At 44.7% G+C, this 27,777-nt stretch overlaps 1 protein-coding gene across 4 annotated transcripts; it reads left to right on the top strand.

Moving 5' to 3' along the window:
• On the top strand, positions 1 to 27,777 carry Entpd4 (ectonucleoside triphosphate diphosphohydrolase 4). Of its 4 annotated transcripts, none has more exons than NM_001401664.1 (13): positions 1 to 148; positions 9,755 to 9,863; positions 10,943 to 11,140; positions 12,115 to 12,320; positions 15,350 to 15,500; positions 16,061 to 16,164; positions 17,392 to 17,451; positions 17,657 to 17,811; positions 19,284 to 19,450; positions 22,767 to 23,091; positions 24,615 to 24,700; positions 25,396 to 25,557; positions 26,562 to 27,777. In NM_001401664.1, exons 2-13 carry the CDS (start codon positions 9,856 to 9,858, stop codon positions 26,779 to 26,781), a joined length of 1,842 nt encoding a protein of 613 aa, NP_001388593.1. In that variant the 5' UTR covers positions 1 to 148; positions 9,755 to 9,855; the 3' UTR covers positions 26,782 to 27,777. The 4 variants fall into 4 exon arrangements, with proteins under 4 accessions (NP_001388593.1, NP_001388594.1, XP_087442304.1 ...); NM_001401665.1 differs by having other exon boundaries at positions 17,657 to 17,787; XM_087586178.1 differs by having other exon boundaries at positions 18 to 712; positions 26,562 to 27,776.

The following is a 27,777-nucleotide window of genomic DNA, read 5'->3' on the forward strand; positions in this document are numbered from 1 at the left end:
CGTGCGCGCGCCGGCGCGAGTTGTGACGTGACGTTGGCGGGCGCGCGCAGCGTGACTCCCGAAGGAGCCGAACCTCCGCAAAGCTGGTGGCCGGGATGCGGTGCGCTATTGGCCGCCCGCTCCCCCGGAGCCGCGGCCCGCCCAGCAGGTGAGGCCGGGGTCCGGAGGGGTGAGGGCAGCGGGAGGCCACGGCCCTGTCCAACCGACTCCCTCGCCATATCCGGGCGCCCCGCCGCACCCCCGTGACCCCGGTGACAGGTGCTTGTCCCCGACACCTTGCCGGGTCCCGGGAGCGCCCTGACCCCATGGCGAGTGTGGGCTGAGGGAGAAGGACTATTGATCCCGGGGCTGGATGGCCTCTGCCTGCCTCCCGAAATCTGACGACGACGCATGTAGCATCACGTATTTGCTTTGCTCTGCGCTTTGGGGAAGTTTCCTGTTAGAATCCCCCGTGGAAAAAATGTGGCGGAACGGGAGATCAGCGATGGTGCACGGTTGTCTTTCTCAACTTGAGTCATGCGTAGACTCTTTTTAAAGGGACAAGTCTCCCATTCTCAGGAATATAACTCCAGAACCTGCAGGGCGCCTCAGACCCCAGCTAGGTGAACACAGGTGCTGAGACCATTTGTCACCAGGAAACAAAAGAGATGATGCTACTCTCTGTTGATGTTTGTTATAATTCAAGACCTGCATGTTACATAGTAAACTAGAGGTCAGTAACAATCCTTAATTAGACACTTAGTTAACGTTAGGTTGAAGGCTTTATAAAGCTTTTGTGAGAGGAAACTACCTACACTTCCATCCTCAGAGGAGCCTAAGATCTGTGTCATATTATGTTTAAGTTGTCTGTTATCTGGTTTGTTAATTGTTTGACATAGTTACAGAACTATGCTTATTTTCTGTGAGTAGCTATTTTTTTTTTTTGCTTATCTTAATGTTGATTTAACATCTGTTTTAAAATTTATTATTATTGCATTGTGGGAGTGGATGATGGGGAGCGGGGCATGTACACATGCCTGCCCCCCATGACTGGAGTTTACAGAATAACTTTTTCTGAGGTTCCAGGAAATGAATTTAAATAGTTATGCTTGCAGGTTGAGTGCTTTGGCCTGCTGAGCTATCCTGCTGGCCCCCACCACTTGTTTTTGCTGCTCATTGAATTTATGGCTTGCATTCTTTTAGCTCTATCAGGAAGTGTGTGATATGAGACTTTGAGTCAAACATGAGAATTGGTCTAAGGGGTCTTCCCCCCAGTATGTGTTCAGTTTGTTTATACGAGGCTGCCTGTGGATCGTGAGATTTGAAGTGCAGGAAGACATTAGAAAGTGTAACAAGTTAAATCTAGATTTAAAAAGTATTACCCAGGGCCCTGAAGGGTGTGTGATTGCACAAGCTATCCAGAAGAGGGAACAGCAGGATTAAAAGCCAGAAGCCAAGATTAGGAGACTTGTGTGGAACAGGCCCACCTTGCCAGGACAAATATTACTGAGTGAGGCAAGAACAGGCTATTGATGCAGTGTGGGAACACATGATGGATTGAGGCTTCCAAGTGCTACATGGAGAGGCTGGTATTGATCTCTAGGCTTTCGGGCCTTTCTTTGGTCGTACCTTGAAGGTAGCATTTCATAAAGAGTGTTTGCAGTGAAAAAAGATTTGACTGCCCATAAAGAACTGTCTTGAAGTAATGTCATCTGCTGTGGTCATCCTAGATGTGTGGGATGCTTGATGAAGGAATTGACAGATCCTGGGGCTGGAGAGTTGGACTAGTTGGTCAGGTGCTTGCTGTGAAAGTATAAGGACCTAAGTTCAGATTCTAGTACTAGGGGAGATGGGGGAAGTGGGTACTTGGAGCTCATTGGCTAGTCAGCCTAGCTAGTTGGCGAGCTCCAGGTTCAGTGAGAGACCCTGATTGACCTCATTGTGACCTGGCCTACACACACACACACACACACACACACACACACACACACACACGAATACATGTGTAGCTACACACACATGAACATACCAACACAAAGCAATTGACTTAATGAACGATGGGATGTTGGTACAGAAGTGTGAACCAAAGCTGAGGACAAGGTGACCGTGCTGGTGGGGTTGCCTCTCTCACACCCAGAGAATTCCAGAGGCTGGTATATGTTACCCAGCCTTACTGAGTTTAAGGATTCGGGGCTTTAATAAGCTGGAGATAAAGACCTAGGACTGGAGGAAAGTCCCATTCTCCGGGAAGACTGCAGAGCTGGTGCAGAAAAAGTGCTGTCTGCATAAGGCCACATGAACAGTAGAGGGTAGGGCAAAGCTGACTAGGACTTGCTGTTTAACACAGAACCATGTGTGCAGCATGCATCCTTCAAGTTGCTTTGTTGCATCTTTTACCAATAGCTGAGTCACTGCTGTGCAGTGGCCAACATCTCAATGCTCCCTGGCAGTTATTTCTTGTAAGCTCTGTCAGTATTTGCAGTTGTTCAAGGTCCTCCTTTAATCATCTGATAGTTAAGTGATTCTGTTTTGAAACACTCTTCCTGTCATCTCAAGTTTTATAGCTCAAAAGTTAGACTCCTAGAGTCTAACCTGTGTTTGAGTAATGGTATTGAATTGAGTTGTGATGGGTACTCTTGATTGTTAACTTGATGGGTTGGGAAATGCCTCAGACATTAGTAAGGCATGAAGCTTACAGCCTTGTCTGTGAGAGCATTTTCACAGAAGATTGGCAGAGTGGGTTAGCCCACCCTGAATGTTGGGTACCGCCCCATAGGCTAGGTACATCAATGGAGCAAAGAGGAAAGGTGAAAGCCAGCTAGGGCTAGCTCAGCATCCTCCTCCTGTCCTCTCTTTCTCTCTGCTTCCTGACCACCATGGTATGCTGCTCTGAAATCATAAGCTAAAAAGTCCTTCTCCTGTAGAAGGTTTTCTCCCAGGTGTTTATCACAGGGATGAAAAGTCTGACTAACCCAAATCCCATAATATGTGTTTACTGTACCTGTATTTTTCACCAAATAAACTTCATGGCTGATGTGTATCAGCTTCATGGCTGAAGAGGTGGCTTAGGGGTTAAGAGTACTAGCTTCTCTTCCAGAGGACCAAGGGTCAATTTCCTGCATCCACATGGCAGCTCACAGCTGTTGGTAACTCCACTTTCAGGAGATTCAGCATCCATACACATACATAATAGGAGACTCACCAAGAAATTGCCCTATGGTCCAGATGGCTCTGACTTAGTCACTGTCCTGTTGCTGCGAAGAGATACTGTGACCAAGGCAAGTCTTACAAAAGAAAACATTTCATTGGCAGCATGGCTACAGAGTTATAGATTTAGTTCACTAACATCATGGTGGGAAGCATAGCAGCCCACATGGTATTAGAGCAGTAGCTGAGCGCTGCATCCTCTCCCCCAAGCAGAGAGACTGGACAAAAGCCCACCCCAGTAACACCCTTTCTCCAATAAGGCCACACCTTCTAATCCTTCTCAAATAGTGCCACTCCCTAATGACTAAGCTTTCAAATATATGTGCCTACAGGGACCATACTAATTCAAACTTCCACAGGCTTTATTCCCTTACATAATAGTCTGCTAAGGAAGACCCAGCAGCTAGAATCACAAAGGTCTTTGCTCTCTCTGGTGATAGTCCTGCTGCAATTTAGAATTTTCTTTAAAGCATGACAGCAGTATTAGGCGTTTGCTTGCCTGAGCTCTGGTGCCAAGAATCCTAAGTGCAGAAACAGCAGTTGGAGTTTGCATTTTAAGATCAAGTTGCAGTATTGTGACTTCTTGGCAACATTCAGCCTTACATCTGTTCTGAGTGAAAATAATAAGTAATTTATGGACTGCCGTTTTTGTCAAAATTCTACATCTTAAAAACAAAGTCCTAGGGATGAAAAGATTTAATCACTCAGTGATTAATAGCACAAGCTGCTGTCCCACAGACCTCACAACCACTCCAGCTCCAAGGGACTTGATGCCCTCTTCTGACTGCCGTAGGCACTCATGTGCACACACATGCATTTGCACACACATAAAGAAAAATTAAATAAATCCTTTTTAAAACTAAAAAGAAAGCCCTAAGACCAATGCTAGGTGCTGTAAAGTTTGCCAAGTATGCTGTAATCCTTGGTAAGGTGCATCTTAGAAATGTATTTGTCTTTCTTGGCTACACCCACATTCTTTCCTACCTCCTCCTGGTATTGGCACTGGCCTTCCTGAGCTCTGAGCCCTCATGGGAAGAGTCCTAGAGTTGAGCATTGCTGTTGGTTGCTTTCTTCATCCATTCTTGGACCATAGTGCTGTTGGGAGTTTTCATGTCGTCACAGTCAGGCATCAGTGGCTTTTCTTCTCCCGCACCAGTTGCTGTTTAACACTCTCTTTAGTTCTTAGCTCAACTGTTGTGCAACTCTCACTGATTATTTTGTACTCAGATTGAAGTTGCTATCTCTTTTTTTCCTTCTTCTTAATTTAGATTATTTTCTTTTATATCTAGAGAGTGTTTTCCCTGAAAACACGACATGTATTCTGTATGGCTGTACTACATGTATTCCTGGTGCGCACAGAGGTCAGAAGAAGTGAAAAGCATCAGATCCTCTGGAACTGAAGTTGCAAATGGTTGTGAGCCACCGTGTGGGTGTTGAGACTCAAACCCAGGTCCCCTCTGCAAGAGCAGCAATGCTCTTAGGTGCCGAGCCATCTTTTCAGCCCTTTTCCTGAGTTTTTAAAGTAATCTCTCTTCATATTTCTAGAATCAAACACTGGTAGTTTGTCAAGAGCAATTCTGTGGTTTGTCCTGATGATGAAATTAATATGCGTTTGAAAACTTAGGCAAGCCTGGGGAAGCAAGTAACAGTGGTCATCTATCTCATTGCCACTCAGAAATAAGCAACACTGCTAACATTTTGTTTATCGTTTTTCTTCTCTTGGTGGTGAAATGTTTTTATTTACACACAGTGGTGCTCTCACCATGTCAAGTACAGAGACACAATCACCTTCCATCGTCATCCTGTGTTCTGTAATGTAAATGTGCCCTCACCCCCATAAGTCACATTAGCTTTCCATGTGTTTTTCTTTTTCTTTTTCTTTTTTTTTTTTTTTCCCGGAGCTGGGGACTGAACCCAGGGCCTTGCGCTTGCTAGGCAAGCACTCTACCACTGAGCTAAATCCCCAACCCCTTTCCATGTGTTTTTATAGTGCTAAGAAGGAACCCAGAGTCTTACATGCAAGGCATATATTCATCTTCCGAGTGACATTTCCAGCCTTACTGTGACATTCGGGACAATGTTTTGCTCTTAAGCACAGTTCCATGGTGACCAGGCTGTGCATGTTTCAGTCAAAATCTACCCTATTATTTCCCAAGAGGCAGGCACATTGAACCTGTCTACACAGTCACTTGAATGCCTCTAGTACACATTACCCCTCAACCCTCTGCCAATCTGATAGTTTTCAGGTCCCGTTTTCCTTAGGTCTATCTGAACACCCTGACCTTGCATCTTTTCTCTTGTTAACTTCAGTTACTCTTGCCTGGTTTTGTGTTAGTGTATTCATTTTATTACTTCATGTGAATGTCTTATAAGCAGAGAATGGTTACCTTTTATTTTCAAAGATTTCCTTTTATTGCTTTTAATTACGTGTAGGTGTGCAAATTGGTATGTGCATATGAATGTGAGTCCCTTTAAGGCTCTAGCCATCAGAGACCCCTGGAATTAAAGACATGAATGTTTGACGTTGAAACTGGGTACTGGGGGTGGGGGTGGAGGGACAACTAGTCCTCTTAACCACAGAGCTCTCTCTCCAGCCTCCAGCCAGAATTTGTCTCAAGCCTTTGTCTCAAGTATTACAAGTTCCTTTCTCAAGCTATTGTATCTGAGAAGGATTTGTTGATGTTTTAACATATGGGAAGTTTAAAATTATACATAGTTATAGTTTCTTCTGCAGTTTCAGACATTGATATCATTTAGAGACAGACCTTAATTCTAAGATTATGTCAATATTTGCTTATATTATCACATTTCCTTTTATTGGATATTTTAAAAATTTACATCTTTAGGACATTGAATTTCTCACTATATTAGAATATTTTAAAAGATATCTTTTTTGTTTGTTTGTTTGGTTGGTTGGTTGGTGATCAGGTGGTTATTGGTTTTTGGTTTTTTTGAAACAGGATTTCTTTGTGTATTCTTGGCATTTCTGGAATTTGCTCTGGAGACCTCTAAGTCTCAGAGATCTGCCAGCTTCTGCCTCTCAAGTGCTGGGATTAAAGATGTGTACCACCACCAACTGGCTGTGAATTTTTTAAATGTACTTAATTTTATTTATTTATTTATTTATTTATTTATTTACACAGTGAAGAAGAAGGGGGAAATTATGTGTTCCTCTCTACTGGGTTATAAATTCTTTTCTTTTCTTTCTTTCCATCAACACTGCCACCCTCCTGGTTCCCACCTCACAGAGTCCCTCGCCATCTTTCTCCCTTTTTCCTCTGAGAGGTTGGGCCCCCCTGGCACATCAAGTCTCTGAAGGATTAGGGGCATCCTTTTCCACTAAAGCCAGTCAAGGAAGCCTGGTTGGGAAATGGATACTACAGTCAGGCTACAGCTTTAGGGACAGCCCCCACACCAGTTGTTGGGGGACCCACATGGAGATTGGGCTGCAAGTCTTCTGCATATGTGTGTAAGGGGGCCTCAGTCCAGGCCATGTATACTCTTGGGTGGGTGGTTCAGTCTCTGAGAACTCCCAAGGGTCCAGGTTAGTTGACTCTATTGGTCTTCCTGTGGCGTTCTTATCCCTTTCAAGGCCTTTAATCCTTCCATAAGAGTCTCCGGACCTCCATCCAGTGTTTGTCTGTGGGTATTTACATCTGTTTCAGTCAGCTCCTAGGTAGTTATGTTAGGCTTCTGTGTGTCCCAGGTTAGAGAGAGGTGGAGTTGTGGGGTGGGGATGGTCATAAATTCTTAAGGGTTGGGTTTAATTATTTGTATAATTCTCCCTCCTAGTGTAGCCCACACTGGTCCTTGCCTGAGATGGCCTTATAAAGGCAAAGTCAACACAAGTATAACCCCAGAGCCCCTGTTGTATTAGAGAGGCTCTTAAAAAGGCTCATGCTCCCTTTGTGCAGGAATTTCAGCCAATGGACCCCAGAGAGGGGCATTCTATAGAGCTGAGAGCACCACTTGCGTTTAGTTTAGAGATCTACTGGGAAATGTGATATTGTCTGAAGAGCTTTGCTCTGATGCCCCTCACAGAATGTGCAGAGGCCCTGTGGCCTACCAAGTACTTGGATGAAGCTAGTGCAGCGAAGATTTCAAACATTTCATAGTCTCAATTTTATATTTAATGTCATTGTCATCATTATTTGTTCTGGTGGGCATAGACCCAGGGCCTCACGCACGCTAGGCAAACACTACAACTGTGCCATGTCCTCAGCCTACATTTTACTTTTTACATGAAACTGGTCCAACTTCCCAGGGCTACTCTTGAGCTGGGTCTGTCGCCCGTCAGGACAATGCTTTTGCAGTCATCCTGTCTCAGCCTCCTGGATAGCTAGAATGACAAGCCTGTGTCACCATATCTGGCTGCAGAGTTTCATTTTAGCTCCTTTAAGTAGCCACACATAGCAGCCAGCTAACTGCTTTAGGAACCACACAGGGCTTGTGAGCCTTCCTCCACACCAAAGGAGTGAGGACTTTTTCCTCTCACTAAGAGAGAAAAGTAAGGGAAGTGGTCTCTCTTTGATTTGAAAAGACTTATCCAATATCATCTTAACCCTTTTCTTCCCAGAACTCTGATCCTCATCAGAACCTTTCCCAGAGTCCATCGGTTTAATGCAGCAGTCAGTATGCATTCCAGAGAAGGACTTGTGGGACAAGAGAAATGTAGACCACACGTGCACAGCATGTTAGAGGACAGGGATTACAGTGTGAGTCACACACTTGAATCTCTACCTCATGGCCGAACATGACAGTAGCAAGTCCCTACCACAGTGTATCAGGAAACCAGAATAACCCATGAACATCTGGAGCACAGCCTGGGCACAGTAAGCCATCCTATGAGTATTTAATAATGAAGTCAATGCTAAGCTAGGTATGATGGCACACACCTTTAGAGATGCAGGCAAATCTCTGTGAGTTTGAGGCTAGTTTGATCTACACAGTGAGTATCAGGATGCCAGGGCTATATAGACCTTGTCTCAAAAACACAAAAACAGGGGTTGGGGACTTAGCTCAGTGGTAAAGCGCTTGCCTAGGGAAGCGCAAGGCCCTGGGTTCGGTCCCCAGCTCCGGAAAAAAAAAAAAAAAGAACCAAAAAAAAAAAAAAAAACCACAAAAACAAACAAACAAAAAGTAAATGTAAAATGAGAAAAAATAAATCAAGGATAAGATCTGGATGAGAAGTGGTGTGTGTACTTATGATCCCTGAGAAAGTGATACTGAGTAATGGCTTGCTGGAGGTCAGGTGATCAGCTGTAAGGATTGCTCTGAAGCAGTGGGAGCAGGGAGGCCACAGACCAGAGTGAGAGGCTTCTAGAAGCTAGTGGGGGCTGCCAATGCAGCTGGAATGCTGGGGGAAGAAGGGAGCAGGTGACTAGGTCAGAGAAGAGCAGCTGGCCCAGGCTGCAGGGCTGGAAAGCACAGGAAGACTGCAACATTTGTTCGAAGAGCATGTGGCCACTGGGAGATTCTGAATCCGGGCTTGATATAATCTGAGTTCTGGGTGTGTCAGCCTCAGGGAAAGAATCCCTGCCTATGGTGTGGGAAAAGCATTAGAGAGCCCCCAGGTAGGACTTCAGGGAGAAGGCAGTGCAGGGAAGAGGTGAGAGCCTGGCCTAGAACAGAGATAAGCGAAAGGTTAGGTTTTAGGTGAGCAGGAGTCAGGAGAAGGAAGATGGGGAGACTGGGGATGAGAATCAGGACAAAGGAGAGGGGGTTGGCATTAAATAGAATGGGGAGTTCAATTTTAGAAAAGCGGTTCATGATCCATGCAGCATCCAGATACAGAGACTGGAGATTGAAGGTGGATGTGTACATGACTCAGGAGAGCAGCTAGGCTGAGGAAATAAGTCATCTGTTAAGTGTTAGGTTATAAGCTGAACCAAAGTCAGTAAATTCAGAGGGAATGCCTCAGAGCAGGGGTGATGAAGTTAGGAGAGGATGAAGTCTAGGTAGAACGCTGGGGGACTCAAGGACAGACAGCTTTGGAACAGAGCCAAGGGTCCCTGACAGGATTCCAGAGCAGAGAGAGAGGCTGACTAGGCTGTGAAAGTGTTAAGCGGTCCCAGGAGGTAAAGATGAGGAGAACTTTGAAACCATCCTCAGGCTCCAGCAGGTTGGAAGGAGTCCCTGGCTTTGTGATATGAGGACTGGGCCCTGGAAGAAAGTGGGTGGGTGACAGGACTGACGCAAAAAGGGCAGGACACCTTGCAGGGCACTTTGTACATCAGAGCAAATGAATACATTCTTTCAGTTCCCATGGAGTTAATCCTGCGCATCCCTACCTCTCCAAATCTTCTTTAACTTTTCAGTGCTGTAATAAAGTCATGCCCTGAAATTTTAGGGCTTTAGGACTGCTTGCAGTAAAAGTTCATGCCAGTCTCCTGACTGGGCCTGGATCTCTAGCAGCATGAAGTTGATGTACAAGAATGCTGCTCTAACCCGGTGGCCTCCACACAGGATCACAGTTAGGTGGGGTATGGCTGAGATTGAGTGTCTACTTGGTAGACCATGGATATTTTATTTGATTGTCCTCTTCTTGATGTTTTTTATGCTGAACCAGGGTAGCTCTGACTCCATGAAGACCCCAGCTCCGATTCTGTCATTGTAGATGACGAGAACTGAATCCCACAACATTGCCTGGACCTTGCTTGGCCTTTCAGTATGGGGAGGTAAGTGATGGGCTTTATCACTAGCCTGTAAACCCTGAGATTTTGATGCTGAAGAAATGGGTGTTAAGAGAGAGGACAATCTAAATCCCAAGAGAGAAGGGTTTGAAGTTGTACTGTACTGGTCTAAAAGCATTGGCCCTACAGCCCCCAGTGGGGCACTTGTTACAGGAAGAAAGTAGCCAGGTGAGCTCCACAAAGGTTAGTGTGAGCTGCAGTTTAGGCCTGCACGTTATATTAGCACAGGAGAGCAGCCTAGGGCCTCTGAGGTGCAGAAGAGGAAGACTCGGGTGTGGAGTGTCCTCAGAACTCCTGTGAAAGGAAACTGAATAGAAATTTCAAGGGGTTGGCAGTCTGTCTCCTTCAGTGAGAGGTTTTAGTCCATGAAGTACTCTTCACAACAAAGAGGATAGGAACCATGAAGTGATGAAATGTGCCCTACAGGCAGCACCTGCTGACGGCTTTACAGTTTGCCTCTCTTTCATGGCATACATTGAACTCCTTTCTGTTTGCAAAACATGTCTCAGAGGAGATGTGGGACAAATCCTAGAACTCATCTGAGTTCCCTTGCTGATTTCATAAAGGAGGTTCTGTTGAAAGACTGTTTTCCCATTACCAGGTCGTCTGGCAGAAATTTACATTAGAATCGCATGCTAACTCACTTCCCCTAAGTCTTTGAGTCACTAATGCATAACATTGGTCCATTAGGCTACTGGTGTTTATGGGTAGCTTACAGCCACTTCTGTGTCCTCAGTCCCCTTCATGCCATCATCCTTAAGTTGGATTTCATTATAGATTTCTGTGTTTATCTGGCTAAACTTAGGAACTGGCATTCCCTTTTGTAAAAAGACAGATGTTTTTGTAATGCTCCCCAGACAGGGGGGAAATGTAGGAATATTATAATCCAGGAGTGTTATAACCAGCAGGATGTCACGCTCATCATGTCATTTTATAATGATGCGTGTTTTATAATCACCAAACAGCAATATGGAGCATGCTCAGTGCAGCCACCAGCAGACAGGAAGCAGGGAGAGCTCATGCTGAACATCAAGCATCTAAAATCTGTTTCTTTGGAATTCCAGGATTGGCATTTCCTGTCTCTTTCCTGCTTCTTGGCATTTTAGCATCTCGCCAGTGGGCTGTCCTCGAATTCTGAACACCAATTTACGACAAATCGTTGTCATTAGCATCCTGGCTGCAGCTGTCTCCCTTTTATACTTTTCTGTTGTCATAATCCGCAGCAAGTATGGGTGGCTGTCAAAGGACAAGAAATTTCAAAGGTAAGAGATAAGGACTTTGTGTTTGAGAAGGAATGTCATACCTTCTGGCTGACTTTGTTCTAGCCGCAGTAACAGAACATTGGGCAGCAACAGTTGTACTTCATAACGCTCAAGAGCAGGGTTCTCAACCTGTGAGTCACAACCCCTTTGAGAGTTGAGTGACCCTTTACAGAGGTTGCCTGAGACCTTTGGAAAACACATATATTTACATTACAATTCATAACAATATTACAGTATGAAGTAGCAATGAAATAACTTTTATGGTTGGAGATCACCCCAACATGAGGAACTGTATTAAAGGGTCATAACATTAGAAAAGTTGAGAACCACTACTCTAGAAGCTGGGGTTCCAAAAGCAAAATGCCAGCAACATTTGTTTCTCGTAAGGGCTTTGTCCCAGTTCCCACGGCAGGAAGAGGTGGGGTTGCGCTGATGTCTCCTTCCTCCTGATCTGATCACCTCCTAGAGGATAGTTGTGCACTCATGCTTAGGCTCACGGCAGATGAGCATCAGAGAAGAGAACAGTCTCTGGACCATCATGTGATGACTGAACAGGCACAGGAACACGTGGCTGTAGGAACTGGACCCTGTGCTGACTACCTGTTAATAAATTGGACTGTTGGAAGTGCCTGACAGCTGGCTGCAGAGTCCATGTTGTAAGAGGCCCCAGGATAGTCAAGGAGCCCCTTCGATCTGTTTAAGCTGGGTTCTGAGTAAACACTTGCACTTTGGAGACAGTCGTCTCTGGAAGCTGAGGAGTGTGCTCAGGAGAGCTGAGCATATACCTGAATAGGGGGCTCCCTGTGGGCAGGGTTGGTTTGGTCTTTTGACTTGTCCTCTGTCACAGAGAGTCCCAGAGAGAGATCATTACATAGCATGGAGGGCACTCATGTGGTGCTTCTGCAGTGAGGCTTCCCTGTTAGAGCAGGACGATGCTCTGTTTTAATAATAACACTCATGTATTTCTAAACAAGGTACTTGGCCCGAGTCACAGACGTTGAGGCTACAGACACCAACAACCCCAACGTGAACTATGGCATTGTGGTGGACTGCGGCAGTAGTGGGTCTCGGATATTTGTCTATTGCTGGCCTCAGCACAACGGCAATCCTCATGACCTGCTGGACATCAGACAGATGAGGGACAAAAACCGGAAGCCAGTGGTGATGAAAATTAAGCCCGGTATGGGATAGTAACAGCTGAGGACTCGAGCCAGGTTCTAGGTTCCTGTAATTCTATGATACCACTCCCTGCATGCGATACCTCCCCTCTCGCTCACACTGCCCAGCCCTGCTTCTAAGTTCAAGGCAGGGCCTAACGCAGTGTAGTAACTGGCTTTGTTTCTCTTCCCATTTCCTTATCCTGATCACACACCCACAGCCTGTGTCACCTGTGACCGTCATCACAGTCACCCCATGGTGTGTGCTAATGTTCTAACACTGCTGGGAAACTTCTGCTTTGTTTCTCCTATTTGGGAACGCTTTCTTAAAGACAGACATTTTCAGATAACTCTTGACAATCTACACTTTAAATTTAACATACTATTTGTTTAAATATTGGTATGTATTAGTGATTTTTTTAAAAAAAATTACTATGCAAATGTCTTCCTTATCATCCCTACCCTTTCTCTTTTCTCCCCCCTTCTCTCCTTCCCTCTTTCCCTTGCTCCTTTCTCTTTCTTTCGTGGTGCTGATATTGACCATAAGAGTCATATATGCTAGACAGTGCTCTACCAGCAAGTTATGCCCCTAGCCCTCTTTATTTTTGAGACAGTGTTTTACTGAGACAGCCATGCTGACCTTTGGCTTACAGTTCTCCTCACTTGAGTCACTAGACTCCACTTGCCTGGATGCATTTCTTATGCTCTAGATTATTCATAAGGGCAATCTCGGGACTTAGAAAAGAACGAAGGTAACCAGGCAGTGACGTTGCACGCCCTTAATCCCAGCACTCAGGAAGCAGAGGCAGTTGGATCTCTGTGAGTTCAAGGCCATCCTGCTCTACACAGTAAGTTCCAGGGACACACAGAGAAACTGTCTTTAAAAAAACAAAAACAAAAACAAACAAAAAAAGTGAATGTAAATATAGTCAGTTTTTAAAGATAGGATCATCTCATTTCTAAGCTGTAAGTATGGAGTCACATCTTGCTTTCCTCTTTAAATAGCCTAAGCAGCGATAGTCTCCAACCTCTCGGGATCTCTGCCTTGTCCGTGGTTGGTACGCTCTTGGGGCATTGGGAATGGAGCATTTAAAATGAGCTTTTCATTCCTAGACTCAATGAGCTCTGATTTAAAACAGTAGGCTGCACATATTAACAGAAACACTGAACTTTCATTCTGTCTTTCACTAGTGTGTGAGTGCTAAAATATTAAATGCAGACTGTTCAATAAATGTATTTTCTAAAATGCCAGAGAGGCACAAAGAAATGATCTGTGCTCAAGGGATGAACATGCTAGGTGCTCGCTTTGCTTGCTTTGCAGTGTGCTCACGTGTCTGGTCTTTATACTGTACCCATAAATATAAATAATTATAACATGGCACAGAAAGTTTAAAACAGGATATTGAGAAGTAATAACCAACATGGTTTATTACCCTCTACTGAGAAGTGAAAATAACATCAGTGGATTTCCATAAATAAAGATTCTGATATTTATTTATTGTTAATATAAACAAGGCTCTAAGTGTATTAGAAATAGATTCTGGCTAGTTTTCCACTGAACTAGCTCTGGGTGCAGAGTCAAAAGTTTTGCCTTTAACTCCATTTTCTGCTGTTTCCTTTCTGGGTCTATAATTCCCTAATGTGTGAAGTAGGAAGTTGTAGAACTTCTCAAGTCCCCACTGTTTTGATTTTGTAGACTCAATGACAGCTATAAACACTCATTTACTTTTTAAAAAGATATTAATTATGTCTGTGTGCCTGAGTATATGTTTATGCAATGTGTGTATGCAGGTGCTTAGGGAGGCCGGAAGAAGTGACTGGAGCCCCTGAACTGGTTGGTTGGGAGCCACAATATAAGTGCTGGGAACCAAACCTAGGTCCTCTGCAGAGCGCCAGTGCTTTAACTGCTAAGCTGTCTATTACCTCCCGTTCACTTTTAATAATAAGTATTGATCAGATGTTCCCAAGTACCTCCTCTTGCCAGGTAATGTTAAGTGCTGGGGTATGAACAGAACAAGACACAGTGTGAGCCCTTCTCCAGCTATAATGAGACAAGGGAGGAGTGTACTGTGATGAACAGACACATAGCTGGCAAAGGGAGCACAGTCTGTGAGGAGAGCTGATATCCCTTAGGGCTCTGCTAGAGAAGACTTCTGTGGGAGAAGGAGCTGAATGGACAGGCAAAAGTTGATTGGGTAAAGGAGGTAGGGAAGAAAAGACTTTCTGCAGGGCACTCAGAGGCCCAAAGGCCAGAACAAGGTGTTTTGTGGTGAGAGAAAGGAACTCTGAGAGGAGGTAAGGATGGGCCATTGTGTGGGTAGCAGTATATCTCTAAGCTAAGTTCATCTGGGTTGGTTAGAGGAGCCTTAGAAGGGTTTAAAACAAACAAAACAAAACCAAAACCAAAAAAAGCATCCTTGGGGTAGGAGGTGGAGGGTGGAGGGATCAGTGGAAACTGGAAGGCAGTGAGCTACATACACTAGGCCAGCAGCAGATGGCAGTGTCCAGAAACTAGCATAAGCAGACCCAGAAGTGGTCTGTGACAGTAGAAGGCAGTCTGCATGGGGGCATGAGAGAGAGTTTACCCTGGATGCCACGCACAGGCAGCAGAAACAGATCTGTAGTACCAGCTGCAGAACTCATCATGTTTGGGCTCTCCGTGAGGACAGGCAGTGGCTGCCTGCATTAGACAATCACCTTGACCTGATCTGAAGGTTGGGAAAGACCACTAGGGATTGAGCTGAAGGCCTATAGCAATGGATGGTGTTGTAACCATTGGGGTTTGCCTGAGGAGAGAAGGGTACATTTCTCAAGGGCAAGAATGTACTCCTGTGTAGGACACGTAACAGATGCTCAGTCGGATCGATATACCAATGACAGAGAAGAGGTTATGGAACTGAACCCTTCATGCCATACAGCAGGGTGGAAGTAGAGAAATAGGCAAAACTAGGAGAATAGAGTGAAGCCTGAATCTCTCCCAGATTCAGCACACTGAAGACATTTTCTCTTTACGCCATGACATCCCTGCTAACCTAACTGTCCATTTCTGCAGGCATTTCAGAGTTTGCTACCTCTCCAGAAAAAGTCAGCGATTACATCTCTCCGCTTCTGAGCTTTGCTGCAGAACATGTGCCTCGGGCAAAACACAAAGAGACACCTCTCTATATCCTCTGCACAGCCGGGATGAGAGTCCTTCCTGAAAGGTGGTCTTCCTCAGCCTGGAGAGTGGGTGGTATCTGCAAAGGAGGGGTGGCTTACTGCTCTCCCCTCCCCCTCATGGCTATCTCATCTCAGGGCTATTCTCTTATGCAGATCTCCCCAAAGAGCTTTTAATCTACTCATTTTTTACTATTAATTATAAAGTTAATTTTGAAGTGACTGGTGAGACAGAGTCTTATATCTCAGGTTTGCCTCAAACTAAATATGTAGCAGAGCCTGACCTTAAATTTCCAATCCTTTCCAATCCTTCTACCTCCATCTCCTGAGTGCTGGAGTGGATTTACACTACCATGCGGGGTTTATACAGTGCTGGGGATGGAACTCAGGGCTTTGTCCATGCTGGATAAGCACCCCACCCACTGAGCTAAAGATCACATGATTCACATAACTTTTTCATTTGGAAAGAACATTCCTGAGATAAGCAATCTTTTCAGTGAATCACTTTAGTTTTACAGTTAACTCTTTCCGGTTTCTTTATTTTTGTTTCAAACAACAAAAAAACCAAGTATGTGGTTTGATGGTAGATTTTGGGACTGCCTTACAGCCAGCAGAAAGCCATCCTGGAGGATCTCCTGACCGACATCCCTGTGCACTATGACTTCTTGTTTTCTGACTCCCATGCCGAAGTCATCTCAGGAAAACAGGAAGGTTGGTATCAGACCATCAGTTTGAAGTGTCAGAAGCAGTGCCTTCAGAGCCTCCCTCCACGTTGTGCAATATATTGAATCACTAGAGACCATAGCCTTGAGATACTCTTCAAAGACTAAGTTAGTCTCTTAGATGACTGGTCTTTATTGTACAGCCCTAAAACTGTTAAACATAACTCATCTGAGTTTAGCATAATTAGGGAATATATATTGAACAGGCTGAGGGAGGAAGTCTGTGTCCTTGCCCAGCTGAACTTACTTCTACCAAGGAAATTGGAATTCTTGTCTTTGATGAACTGAGAAAATATTAGTTCTGTTTTAGAGAAGTTATTCCACTTGAGTGAGAAACAACCATTCAGTGAAATGGTATTCTAGGAGCAGAGACCTAAATGTATGCTATCTGTTCCTCTGTCACCCACCGTCAAGCCAGGGTTCCTGGGGAAATGCACTGGGAAACAGACTTGGGTAGTTGAGCCAGGAACTCCTTACAGACAAGTACAGCCCTTAGAATTGTAAGCGGTCATTTTCAGCACCCAAAGGACGTGGGAAAATACCCTGGGAATATGAAAGAGAATGGCCTTTCCTCCACCTACCCATCTAAGAACGTTCTAAGTGGAGTCTTTGAGAGGAGAGTAGAGGACATCATCTCAGTAGTTGTAAGAAGCATGGGCCCTGTTGATGGTCACTGTTGCTGCAGGGGGGAAGGAAGGCCACTGTAGACCAGCACGGGCTTTCATTTGGCCAGATCATGGCCCTGTGGAAAGGTAGTGGTGATGTTGACAACTGGATACATACTGAATTATCAGCCTGCTACTTCAGACATTGTTCTTTGGCCCAGCCCAGCAGGGTAGGATAGAGGAGGTTGCTACTGAAGATTGATTAGCTTGTCACCTCCACTGCATAATGACACAGATCCAGGTAGCAGTGGGAATGGATAGAAATGGGCTGTAGGGAACATGGGCAGGTCAGGTGGCTGTGTGGGTGACAGGTACAGGAAGTTAGTGTGCAATCACTGTGGAATTTACATTCTCAACACATCTGACATAAAGTATAAGCTTTAAAATTGAGAGTCCTTGTAAAACCACTAGGGCAAGATAAAACAGCAGAACTGTGTTATTCTGTCTCAGGCTGTTAGGGGTTAAAAACAAATGAGACAGCTTGCACAGACCAAATTGATCAGAGATTTAAAGCTTAATTTTTTTTCTTAATTTTGCTCTGAAATGTCTAGGTGTGTATGCTTGGATTGGCATTAATTTTGTCCTTGGACGGTTTGAGCATATTGAGGAGGGTAAGTGCCACATTTCCATAGCCATCTGGTTGGAAGTTACAGTACAGTTTATGGTCAGCCCCAGGGCTGAGGAGGAGCTAAGTGTTATGATAGCTCAGTGCAAAGGGTTGGGCGAGCAGAGCTACTGTCTAAGCTACAGTGGAGTTCATTGGGAGGAGTGGCCTGGGTGCTCTTCAAAGCTTCCAGTGGACACGTCTCTCTCCAGATGATGAGGCAGTTGTGGAAGTCAACATTCCTGGCAGTGAGAGCAGCGAGGCCATCGTGCGGAAAAGGACAGCCGGTATTCTTGACATGGGAGGCGTGTCTACCCAGATAGCATACGAAGTCCCCAAAACTGTAAGCTTTGCCTCCTCACAGCAGGTTATTATCTGTACAGACTGCCTTCTGTTTGGTTCCATTTTCATGTAACATGTCTCCATCCATCTTTGTTTTGTTTCCTGAGTCTGGACACGTCCTTACTCTGCTTGCTGAGGTTCACCTTCTCAACCCAGGAGGAAGGAGGCCGGAGAATGAGGCAGGCCTCAGCCAAGCCGATTGCGTTTGTACATTGACACTAGCTGGTTTGTTTTCGGAAAGAATTTTTCTCTGGTGTATATGTCAGTCACATGCTTGAGATTTTGTATTTTTTCACTTCACTTTTAAAAAATAATATAGCATTGTGTATCATTAGGAAGCTATGACCAGCACAGTCGCTTTTGTTTTCAACTGTTCTGGGAAATATTGACGTTGGTACCTAGTACTCCACATCTGGTTCACCCCATCTTTCCTCCAGCCCTTCAGTGCTCTGTCAGGGTCTGTGGTCCTCAGCAGGCTGTGCCTTCCAAACAGGACAACAGAGTCATTCCCATGTGTCCCAAAATCACCATGTCTCTCATCACTGTTTCCTCCAGATGTAAACTGACACCAGAGCATGGCCTCCTACACTGTCTCCCCCACAGTAGGAGCATGTACCAGGGGGTGTTCAGAGTAAGCCATGGAGCTGGACAAGCCTAGCTGGCAGCATCACCCTGTCCCTCCTAGTGGTGTGACCACATGCTAGTCCTATAACTTCTGTGAGCCAGGCTCCAGCTGCTGTGTGCCTAACACTCACCCCCTAGTGCTCCTTGGAAAATTACTTTGGAAATTTAAGTATTTGAGCCTGTGTTTCCTACTTCCCATCTCAGACATGCCTCTAGAGGCTGCCTTGCCTGCGTTCTCCCTTCATTGTAAAGTAGCAAACTACAAAGAAAGCTTAGGACAAACAAAAAAACAAAAACTCCCCCTGGACTCTCCATCATTAAAAAAAAAAAAAAAAAGCATTTTTAGTGTTTTGGTGAATTTTTCCATTATTTTTATTCCTGTCATAGTTTAAAGATGTGGTTGTTACATTTTTGCCTTTTGTGATTGTGTGCCTTTTATTCGCAGTACACATTGTATTCCTCTATAATTGACTACTGCCATTAACCTAACCCTCCCTTAATGTTGACTACTCAGATACTATTTCTTTTTCCTTTTTTTTTATTTTTGTTTTTTAGATAAAGGTGTGTCTATTTATCAGAACATTCCTGTGTTTGGGTCTATGCCCATAGCAGGAAGTAGCATAAATAGATTTGTGGGTTAGAGGGGAGAAACTATAGCACTGACCTCGTTTCAGAAAGTCCTAACCCCACCCATGTGCAGCAGCTGCAATTCCTCAGTTAGAATCATACTGCATTTTAAACCAGGCTAAGAGCATACTTGAGAGGTGGAGAGAGAATCTGCTGCTCTTAATATAACTCTTTTTAGACCCTTCTTTTTTAACTGGAACTAAAGTTGCTTTAAAATACCAAAATGTGTCACCCTTGTGCCTGCAGGAAGAAGTAGCTAAAAACTTATTAGCTGAATTCAACTTGGGGTGTGATGTCCACCAGACTGAGCATGTGTACCGCGTCTATGTGGCCACATTTCTTGGGTTTGGTGGTAATGCTGCTCGGCAGAGATATGAAGACAGACTATTTGCCAGCACAGTTCAGAAAAACAGGTACAGCCCCTGCCGCTCCTCAGCAGGTACCTGCAGGCCTAGCTTGCTCCTCATCAAAACTAGATTCTGGTCAAATATCTTCTTTTTAGCTGCCACTGTGCTGGAAGGACTGAGGATCCTCAGGGTCCTGCCACCAACCCCCGTCCCACCCTTGTGTGTGCTTGCACTTTCACTCTCCATCTGATAGAGTGGGACCCTCACCAACACTAGATGACAGTTGCTCCTGAGTGACTGATACTATGACACTAAAGGCCTGGGAAAGTTCAGACAGTGACAAAGTGACGCCACACAGCTGATCCCTGTGAGGCTCACACCAGCCGGTACCCTTGACTTCAGAAAGCCTCAAATAAGGAATGTTCTAGAGATACTGGACATTGTCACTGAGAACCACAGGGAAAGGGGGTTAAGAGTAAAGAAATAACTTGAAGTAACTTAAGGATATTAAAATATTTTTAAGTTGGGTATGATGTTACATGCCTGTAAATCATTATATCATTAGTTTGAAGCCTATTAAGACCCTATCTCAGAAAGCAAACCTAAATAAAACTAAAAATAAACCTTCACATTTTTATAAGTGGAAACTTAAAAAACTGACTTTATGTGAAATCCTGATGTAGAAAAATATGTGAAAGAAAAATAGAGGAAAGAGCATCACTCCTGTTAGACTGACATGTATGAGTTTAGCTGGGCATGGGGATGTACACCTTTAGTTCTGCCCTGTGGGGCCAAAGCAGGAAACCTCTGTGTGTTTTAGGCCATCCTGGTCTATGTGGTTTCAGGCCACACAGAGTACATAGCAGAACCCTGTCTTTAAAAAGAGAGAAAGAAAAAGAAAAGGAAAAGAAAAGAGCCAGGCAGTGATAATACAGGCCTTCAAGCCCAGCACTCAGGAGACAGAGGCAGGCAGATTTATGTGAGTTCAAGGCCAGGCTGGTCTACAAAGTAAGTTTCAGGACAAACAGGACTGTTAAACAGAGAAAGCCTGTCTTGAAAAAAATCCAACAAATGAATGAGTAAATAAATGAATGAATTATAATAATAAGCTTAACAATATACCAGTTACTTATTTGAAGTGTGCCCATCAGAACAGACAAATAGCTTGGAACCAGAAGGTCAGAGTATGGGTATATAAGATACCTTGCTCTTCCTGCATCTGGTTTGTTGACAGAATGTTTTTAAGGAGAAATGATCATTTTAGAACTAAGAAATAGTATATTTACTTGGCCAATTTAATCTTTTTCAAGAATTTTATTAGTTACTTTTATGTATTTGGGGGTTTGCCTACATGTATGTCTGTATACTATATGCAAGCAGTATCCAAGGAGGATAGAAGAGAATACTAGATCCCCTAGAACTGGTGTTATAAGTGGTTGTAAGCCTCCTCCATCTAGGGAATCAAACCTAGATCTTCTAGAAGAGGAACCAGTGCTCTTAACCACTGAATCATCTTTCCAGCCCTGACCAATTTAATCTTAATAAATCAGTAAGGGCCTAAAATTTAATAAAGACCAAGTTGGAGCTACTTGGTATGAGCTTCCCCAGAGTTCACATCTGTAAGTATGAAGTTCTCTGATTACCTTAAAAACTAATTGATAGGTGTTAATTACAACAGCAGTAGTCCCATGGTGTTTGCTTTTTGTTTTAAATTTGTGTCCAGAACATTTTGTTATAGTTATTTTTCATAACAGTCTTAAAACTTAAACTAGAAATATAAATTTGAATCTAACTTTCATAGATTTGTTAAACACTTTCTCCTGACTCCTGAGTTTTAATAATTGGGTTTTATTACCAATTTAAAAGAAAAATGTTTTATATTGTGTAGTCCAGTGGCACTCTTAAGCTAAATGTAGAACACAGAAACAGTAGTGTAAGACACACATTTAACTGCTCAAAATTCCTGATAATTATAAGCATGCCATTATTATTTGAGCCTTGAAATTCATACCTGTCTCTGCCACTTACAGCGGTAGTTCATTTCTTTAGAGTAAATAGTTTTATGGCAAAGATCATTGTTCGCACTCAAGTACATTATGGATAACCCTGATGGAAGGAATGCATAGCTTCTTAGAAAAGACTGTCATTGAGGGCAAGTGACTCCAGCAAGGTTCAACTCCTAACAGTCAGACCTGGGAGTACATAGTACCCAATACTAGCATGACTTCCACTGTCAAAAGTTTGGTTTTCTGTTCATTGATTGCATGAATATTCACACACACACACACACACACACACACACACACACACACACACACACACACAGTACAGAGACAAGGGTTAATTAGCAGGATATCTCTTTCAGATGTAACTAGCCTGGTGTATTTCATTTACAACAAGGCTAACAGTTCTTTTCACAGGGCTCCTCAGAGCTGATAGTGCTGCAAAAACAGCTACTGCAGCAAAAACAGCTACTGCCTCCTGCCATGTAGGCCAGTAGTTGATTAATAACAACAACAATAATAATGCCTCCAGCTGTCTAGGCCTGTAGTTGATTGATGGTGATGCTGGTGGGGATGGTACAATCAGATGAGGAGACTCACACCTTCCTCGTGTTTTCATGTTCATGCTCACTGGATGGTCCTTGGCTGTGGATTACTGTCTCCTCCTGGACTCCATCCATCTCCTCCTGCACACACTGCATCTTCATTGGCTCAACTGTTGTAAAGATTACCAGCAACAGACTGACATTTTGCCAAGCAGTGTGCTCCCACACCCTTCTAGAGTTTACTTTTCCCCAGTCCTCCATGCATATTATGATTTCCATGTATAATCTGACCACAGCTTTCTAGCAGTGTGTGTGTATCTTGTTTTTATGAAACACATCCTCTATATGGTCCAAGCAGTAGTGGCAGAATGGGAGTGTGAGCCACATGGTCACTGGGTCCTCAGCAGACATCCTGTCAGATTGTATTGACAGGACCTAAAAGCATCAAGTCAGGCCTCAAGATGGCTCTGTGGCTAAAGGTACATGCTGCTCAAGCCTTGGGACCCACATGTAGAAGGAGACAGCCTACTTGCTCAAGTTGTTCTCTGATCTCCATAATGCATGTTGTGGTACATACACATGTACACACAATAGATAGACTAAAAAGTCAGGTAATCTCACTCATTGTTTGCCTGTACTCAGCATGCTTATGTATGTGATTTTGTGGATCTCTGCAAGAGGGTTAGGTGACCATTTTGCTAATTTTGGAACCCTTCATATTCCCACACTCAATTCTGTGGGACCCATTTTAGGAGAACACTGGCTTGCAGCTACTTGTCCAAAGCACAGTGTATGTAGCATAGGTCTCATGGTAAATGATTCTTTGTGCCACAGGCTTCTGGGTAAACAGACTGGCCTGACTCCTGATGCTCCATTTCTGGACCCCTGCTTGCCTCTGGACCTTAAAGATGAGATCCAGCAAAATGGGCAAACCCTGTACCTTCGGGGGACAGGAGACTTCGACCTGTGTCGAGAGACCCTCCAGCCTTTCATGAACAAAACCAATGAGACACAGACTTCTCTCAATGGAGTCTACCAGCCTCCAATCCACTTCCAGAACAGTGAATTCTATGGCTTCTCTGAGTTCTACTATTGCACCGAAGATGTCTTACGAATGGGGGGAGACTACAATGCTGCTAAATTTACTAAAGCTGCCAAGGTAACGTGCCAAGAAAGTTAATGCTGTGAAGAGACCATGAAGGCTGCAGGTCCTGCCTCTGTCATTCTTGTACGGGAATATTTGTAGTGCGCCATTGTGATGTCCTTTCCTTTCAGTTGTCTTGTGGGAAGTAATCATAGAAGGAAGTCTAAGCTCTACTAACTATCACCAGGAATGTACACAGAAAAGTCTTGAGTTGACTTTTGATTGCCACATCTCAAAATCCTTCAGCAGCTTTCTACCCCCAGAGCAGCCAGGACACTCCTATGATCTTGTTCCCTCTGCTCTCCCTCTTTGTCTGAGGTTTGCCCTGTCATATGTCGTCAGCCTCAATGACTCTTGTCTTTCAGCCATAGCCCATTGCTCTTCCATCAGTTCATCCATTGTCCCATCTGTGCTGTACTTCTCTGGCTGCTGGCATCTAGTCTCTGATCCTAACCCATTAAGTTTCATAATTCTAAACAAAGCCACAGTTTTCTCTTTGTCTGTCTTTTTTGTGCCATTGTAGCTGATTTACCAGCCATCCAGTCCCTTCCTCCAGGCATGGCTCTTGTATTGTTTTATTTATAGTGCCGGGTAAATGCTCTCTTGTTGAGCCATGGACCCTTTGCTTCTCTTTCTCTCTTTCAGATGCCCCCACCCCATAATCAGTGATAGTTTCTTTCTTGAGTATTTCTCGAGCCTATCCCTGATTCCTGTTCCATTGTCATTGTCCTTGCCAACCCTCTGGCTCACCAGGAGCTGTCCAATAGATCCTCAGTGTTTGGTCCCTGGTGCTTACCTGCATGCTGTCCTGGGGTGTTCTGTCTGAAGCTCTCATGCAGCACCTTGCTGTACCATTTAAAGTCTTAAGCAGTTTCACTTGCTGAATTCCACTGATCTCAGCCTGTCACCCCAGCTCAGTGTCCTCTCAGCATGGTGAACAACATGGCCTTACACCGTGTACCACCCCCCTCTTTCTCTCTTACACTTTTTCATTCCTGATGTTTTCCCTTCCCCGTGCCTCAGGCCAAGTGCATTCCCTCATGCTTCCTATCACAGCATTTCTCTAAGTCCCAGCTTCTTCATCCTGTAGGAAGGTGAGGAGGAGTCATGGTGGGAGGCCGGTGCCCTCCAGAAGGACACACTGTTAGTAGGTGTGAACAGTTAATGTGCCTCCAAGTGACTTTTCCATCACCATCCTCCTCCAGTGCTAAGTCTGCCCTAAACTCAAGAACACAGTTTGAACAGGCCAAAACCAGTTTCACTTTGCCAGAGTTTATTCTGGTACTGTGGCGATGGGAGAACTAAATGGTTTGCAGAGGTTCATTTTGGGCAGGATTTCCTAGTACAGAGCAAGTACAGTTTGCTGGTCTCAGAGATTCACAGAACCCCAGATCTCAGTTGACTATACAGACATTCACTCCGCTTGTGTGTTTGCTGTGCTTGTTAGAAATATTAACTTGGTAAACTTGGTAAGTGGAAAAGCTGTTTTAATAAGCTTTAATAAGGGATGGTTTTATTTGGGGTGGAACTGTTTTCAGGATTACTGTGCAACAAAGTGGTCGATCTTGCGGGAACGCTTTGACCGAGGACTGTACGCCTCTCATGCCGACCTCCATCGACTTAAGTAAGTAGTGGACACTCAAGTCCTGATCTGCCAGGTGACCCTCCTTATCTACCATCCTTCTCTACCCTCGGCTCTCTCAAATGGGACACGTTTTTGTTATGGCTTTTCTGCTCAGTTTTGAAATCTTTGCGCAGAAATTCCCCTTTGTCACTGTTTGCTCAAGACCTGCTGAACGACAGAGTTGTGTGGGCTGCTGCCCCTTTCCCTTTTTCTGTCCCCTCCACCTGACTCCCCAGGACATGAATGATATGGTTTATAAGATCCCTTTGTTTAAGTCACTTGGGCAGTGGCTGAGGCTTATCATTTACTACCACATTTTATCACTTAGTCTAGTACTTCCTCATAAGAGACGGGGCTCTAGCAAACATTGAAGCTCTGACGAAAAGGATCACCCTGCCTTTCCCTTCTGTCATAAAGAGGCTGGGGTCTAAAGGAGATGGAAGGTGGCAGTGTTTGTTCAGTTAATGATGACGTACTGTAGGCATGGGGAAGTGGTGTCCCACAGCAGTGATTGAATGACACTGTTTCAGGATAGTCAGTTTTTACAGGTAAACTGTCCTCTGCATAGGGCAACAACCTGAGCTAGATAATCACTCAGCGGCACATGTGTGCTACCTTCTCAGAGCTGGCATGATGTAAGATGGGGACATTCTGTCTAGTGCCTGTCTGATCCATGCCTGTGCTTGGTTTTGTAGGTATCAGTGTTTCAAATCAGCCTGGATGTTTGAGGTGTTCCACAGGGGCTTCTCCTTCCCTGTCACATACAAAAGTCTGAAGACAGCCTTGCAGGTGTATGACAAGGAAGTGCAGTGGACCCTGGGGGCAATCCTTTACAGGACCCGCTTTCTGCCCTTGAGGTAGGCTATGTACCTGGGAGAGTCACTACTGATGGTTCTCTGGAGCACGCTGCCTCCTGGTGACTGTATGCTGTGGATGTGTTGTCAATGCTGTGAGGCTAGCCAGACTAGCTTGGGTTAGTTTACTTGGGTCTTCTCCATTACCCTCCCCAGGGGCTTCCTTTTCTCCCATAGCATAACAACTCTTCGTGATGCCATCCTATGTCCCATCTGTCTGTTCCCTGACCCCTGCAGAAGAGTCCATTTAGTGGTGATCTTTATGACTTTGGGCTCCTTCTGTGATAGTATAGTATCTAGGACTGCAAAAGAAACCATTGTATTGAAAAGCATTTATGACTCTGTTGTAGCACACAGACTTGTGATGTAGGAGTACATCTTTATTAACACATTGTCTTGTAATGTCTGGTAGGTAACAGAACCATCATGTCTGTTCCTTCAGCATGAGGATGGCTGACAGCTGAGGCATTAGCCTTCATAATGGGCCCAAAGCATCAGTCATCATCCTTAGCACCGAAGTGTCATAAATACTTTTTTTTTTTTTTGGTGGCATTTAGGTCTATGTAGATTCATGACCAAAAGAGATACTACATTCCAGTCCACAGTTGGTCACATAAACACATACTGTTTTCTCCATTCAAGTCAGCACACCTAGCTCAGATGACCCACATGTAAAAACATTTTTATCTACTAGTCTAAGTTGGGTCAGCTCCAGAAATTCTATGTAGTAGCTGTTACTGTTTATACAAAGTTCCGCATGAATGTGTTTGCCCTATTAACTTCCTTATAAGAGCAAAAACCTGGGGCCTACATTTATCAAATGTTTGTTGCTGAAATGCTAATGCTATGGCCTTAAGGACATGCTTCCACATGTCACTGCCTTAGTGTTGCCAACGTAGTTGACAGGGGACCCACTCTGGACCTGCTGCCCCTGCCCTGAAGGTAACGAAAGTCAGGAACAGCCTGGTGCCCTTCTCACTGTTGTTTCTGTTTGTCTCTGTGCACAGAGACATCCGACAGGAGGTGTTCCGGGCTGGCCATGCACACTGGCAGGGCGTGTCCTTTGTCTACAACCACTATCTGTTCTCTGGTTGCTTCCTGGTCGTCCTTCTATCCATCCTTCTCTACCTGCTGCGGCTTCGGCGCATCCACCGCAGGGCACCCCGCACTGGCTCTCTGTGGATGGAGGAAGGCCTGCCCTCCCAGAAGGGCCCTGGGCCCTTGTGACAGACACTGTGTCAGCTTGAAGAAGACTCTACAGGAAAAGCCATTTTTGCCTCAGGGTTTCTCATATGCTCCAATTGTTTTGTTTGTCCCTTTCCTTTCTGTTACAAAACCCCACTGATTTGTAAACCCTGCTGTCTAGAGGTACTACCATTTTGAACGCAGCTTAAAATGGAGGAGTGGAAAAGAGACTTCACTCAGCTTGTGCTGCACAGCATCTGCCACACATCAGTAAGGTTTGTAGGAAGTGCTGCATTTTTAGCACATGCACTTGGGTACATGCACAAGGGGACAGTGGGCAAGTTCCCATCAGCGTAGATGGAACTTCAGAGTGGTCCTGGGACAGAACCAAGCTGTGAGTTTTACCCTCTTTCCTCTCCAAACACCTCAAGCTAGAAGGGGGGCGTTTGATTTTATTTGCTGCTCAGGTCTGTCACCATCTGTGTTTTCTTGGCAGATTTAAGACTTTAGTCATTTATAGCAAAAATCGACAAGATGGTGCACAGGGAGGTGATACGAAAGAGGGGTCAGTGATGAGAACTACTGAGGAGAACATTGCCCTGCTGCAGGCGATCGCATGCCTGTAAACTAGCCGCACTTGCCCCTGTGCTGGGGAGCTCTGTCGCCCTCTTAGAGCAGCAGTGAGTTTGTTTGAGTGCTCATTTGTTTTATTTGTTTGTTTGTTTTTAAACCAGAAAGTCTATAAAGTTCCCAGGTTTAGTGGTCTGAGAGCGTGGACCAGGAGTATGCCCTGCAGGCACCCAGTACCTCTGAGAGGCAGGTCTGTGCTGTCGAGCTGCCCCAGCCTCTTCCACTTCCTGTGTCACCCCCATGGTTCAGATCTCTTCACTGTCTTTCTTCAGGACACCCCACACATTGCTCGACAGTCCTTGTTGTCACACTGTGGCTGCAGCTGTCGCTGGCAGTGGCACTGTAAGCCCACACCGTGGAAGAGCCTGAATTTAAAATAAGAAATAAATGCACACGTTGAAAACAAAT

This window comes from Rattus norvegicus, chromosome 15 (genome assembly GCF_021556685.1).
Source record: "Rattus norvegicus strain SHRSP/BbbUtx chromosome 15, alternate assembly SHRSP_T2T, whole genome shotgun sequence".
Classification (NCBI taxonomy): Eukaryota; Metazoa; Chordata; class Mammalia; order Rodentia; family Muridae; genus Rattus; species Rattus norvegicus.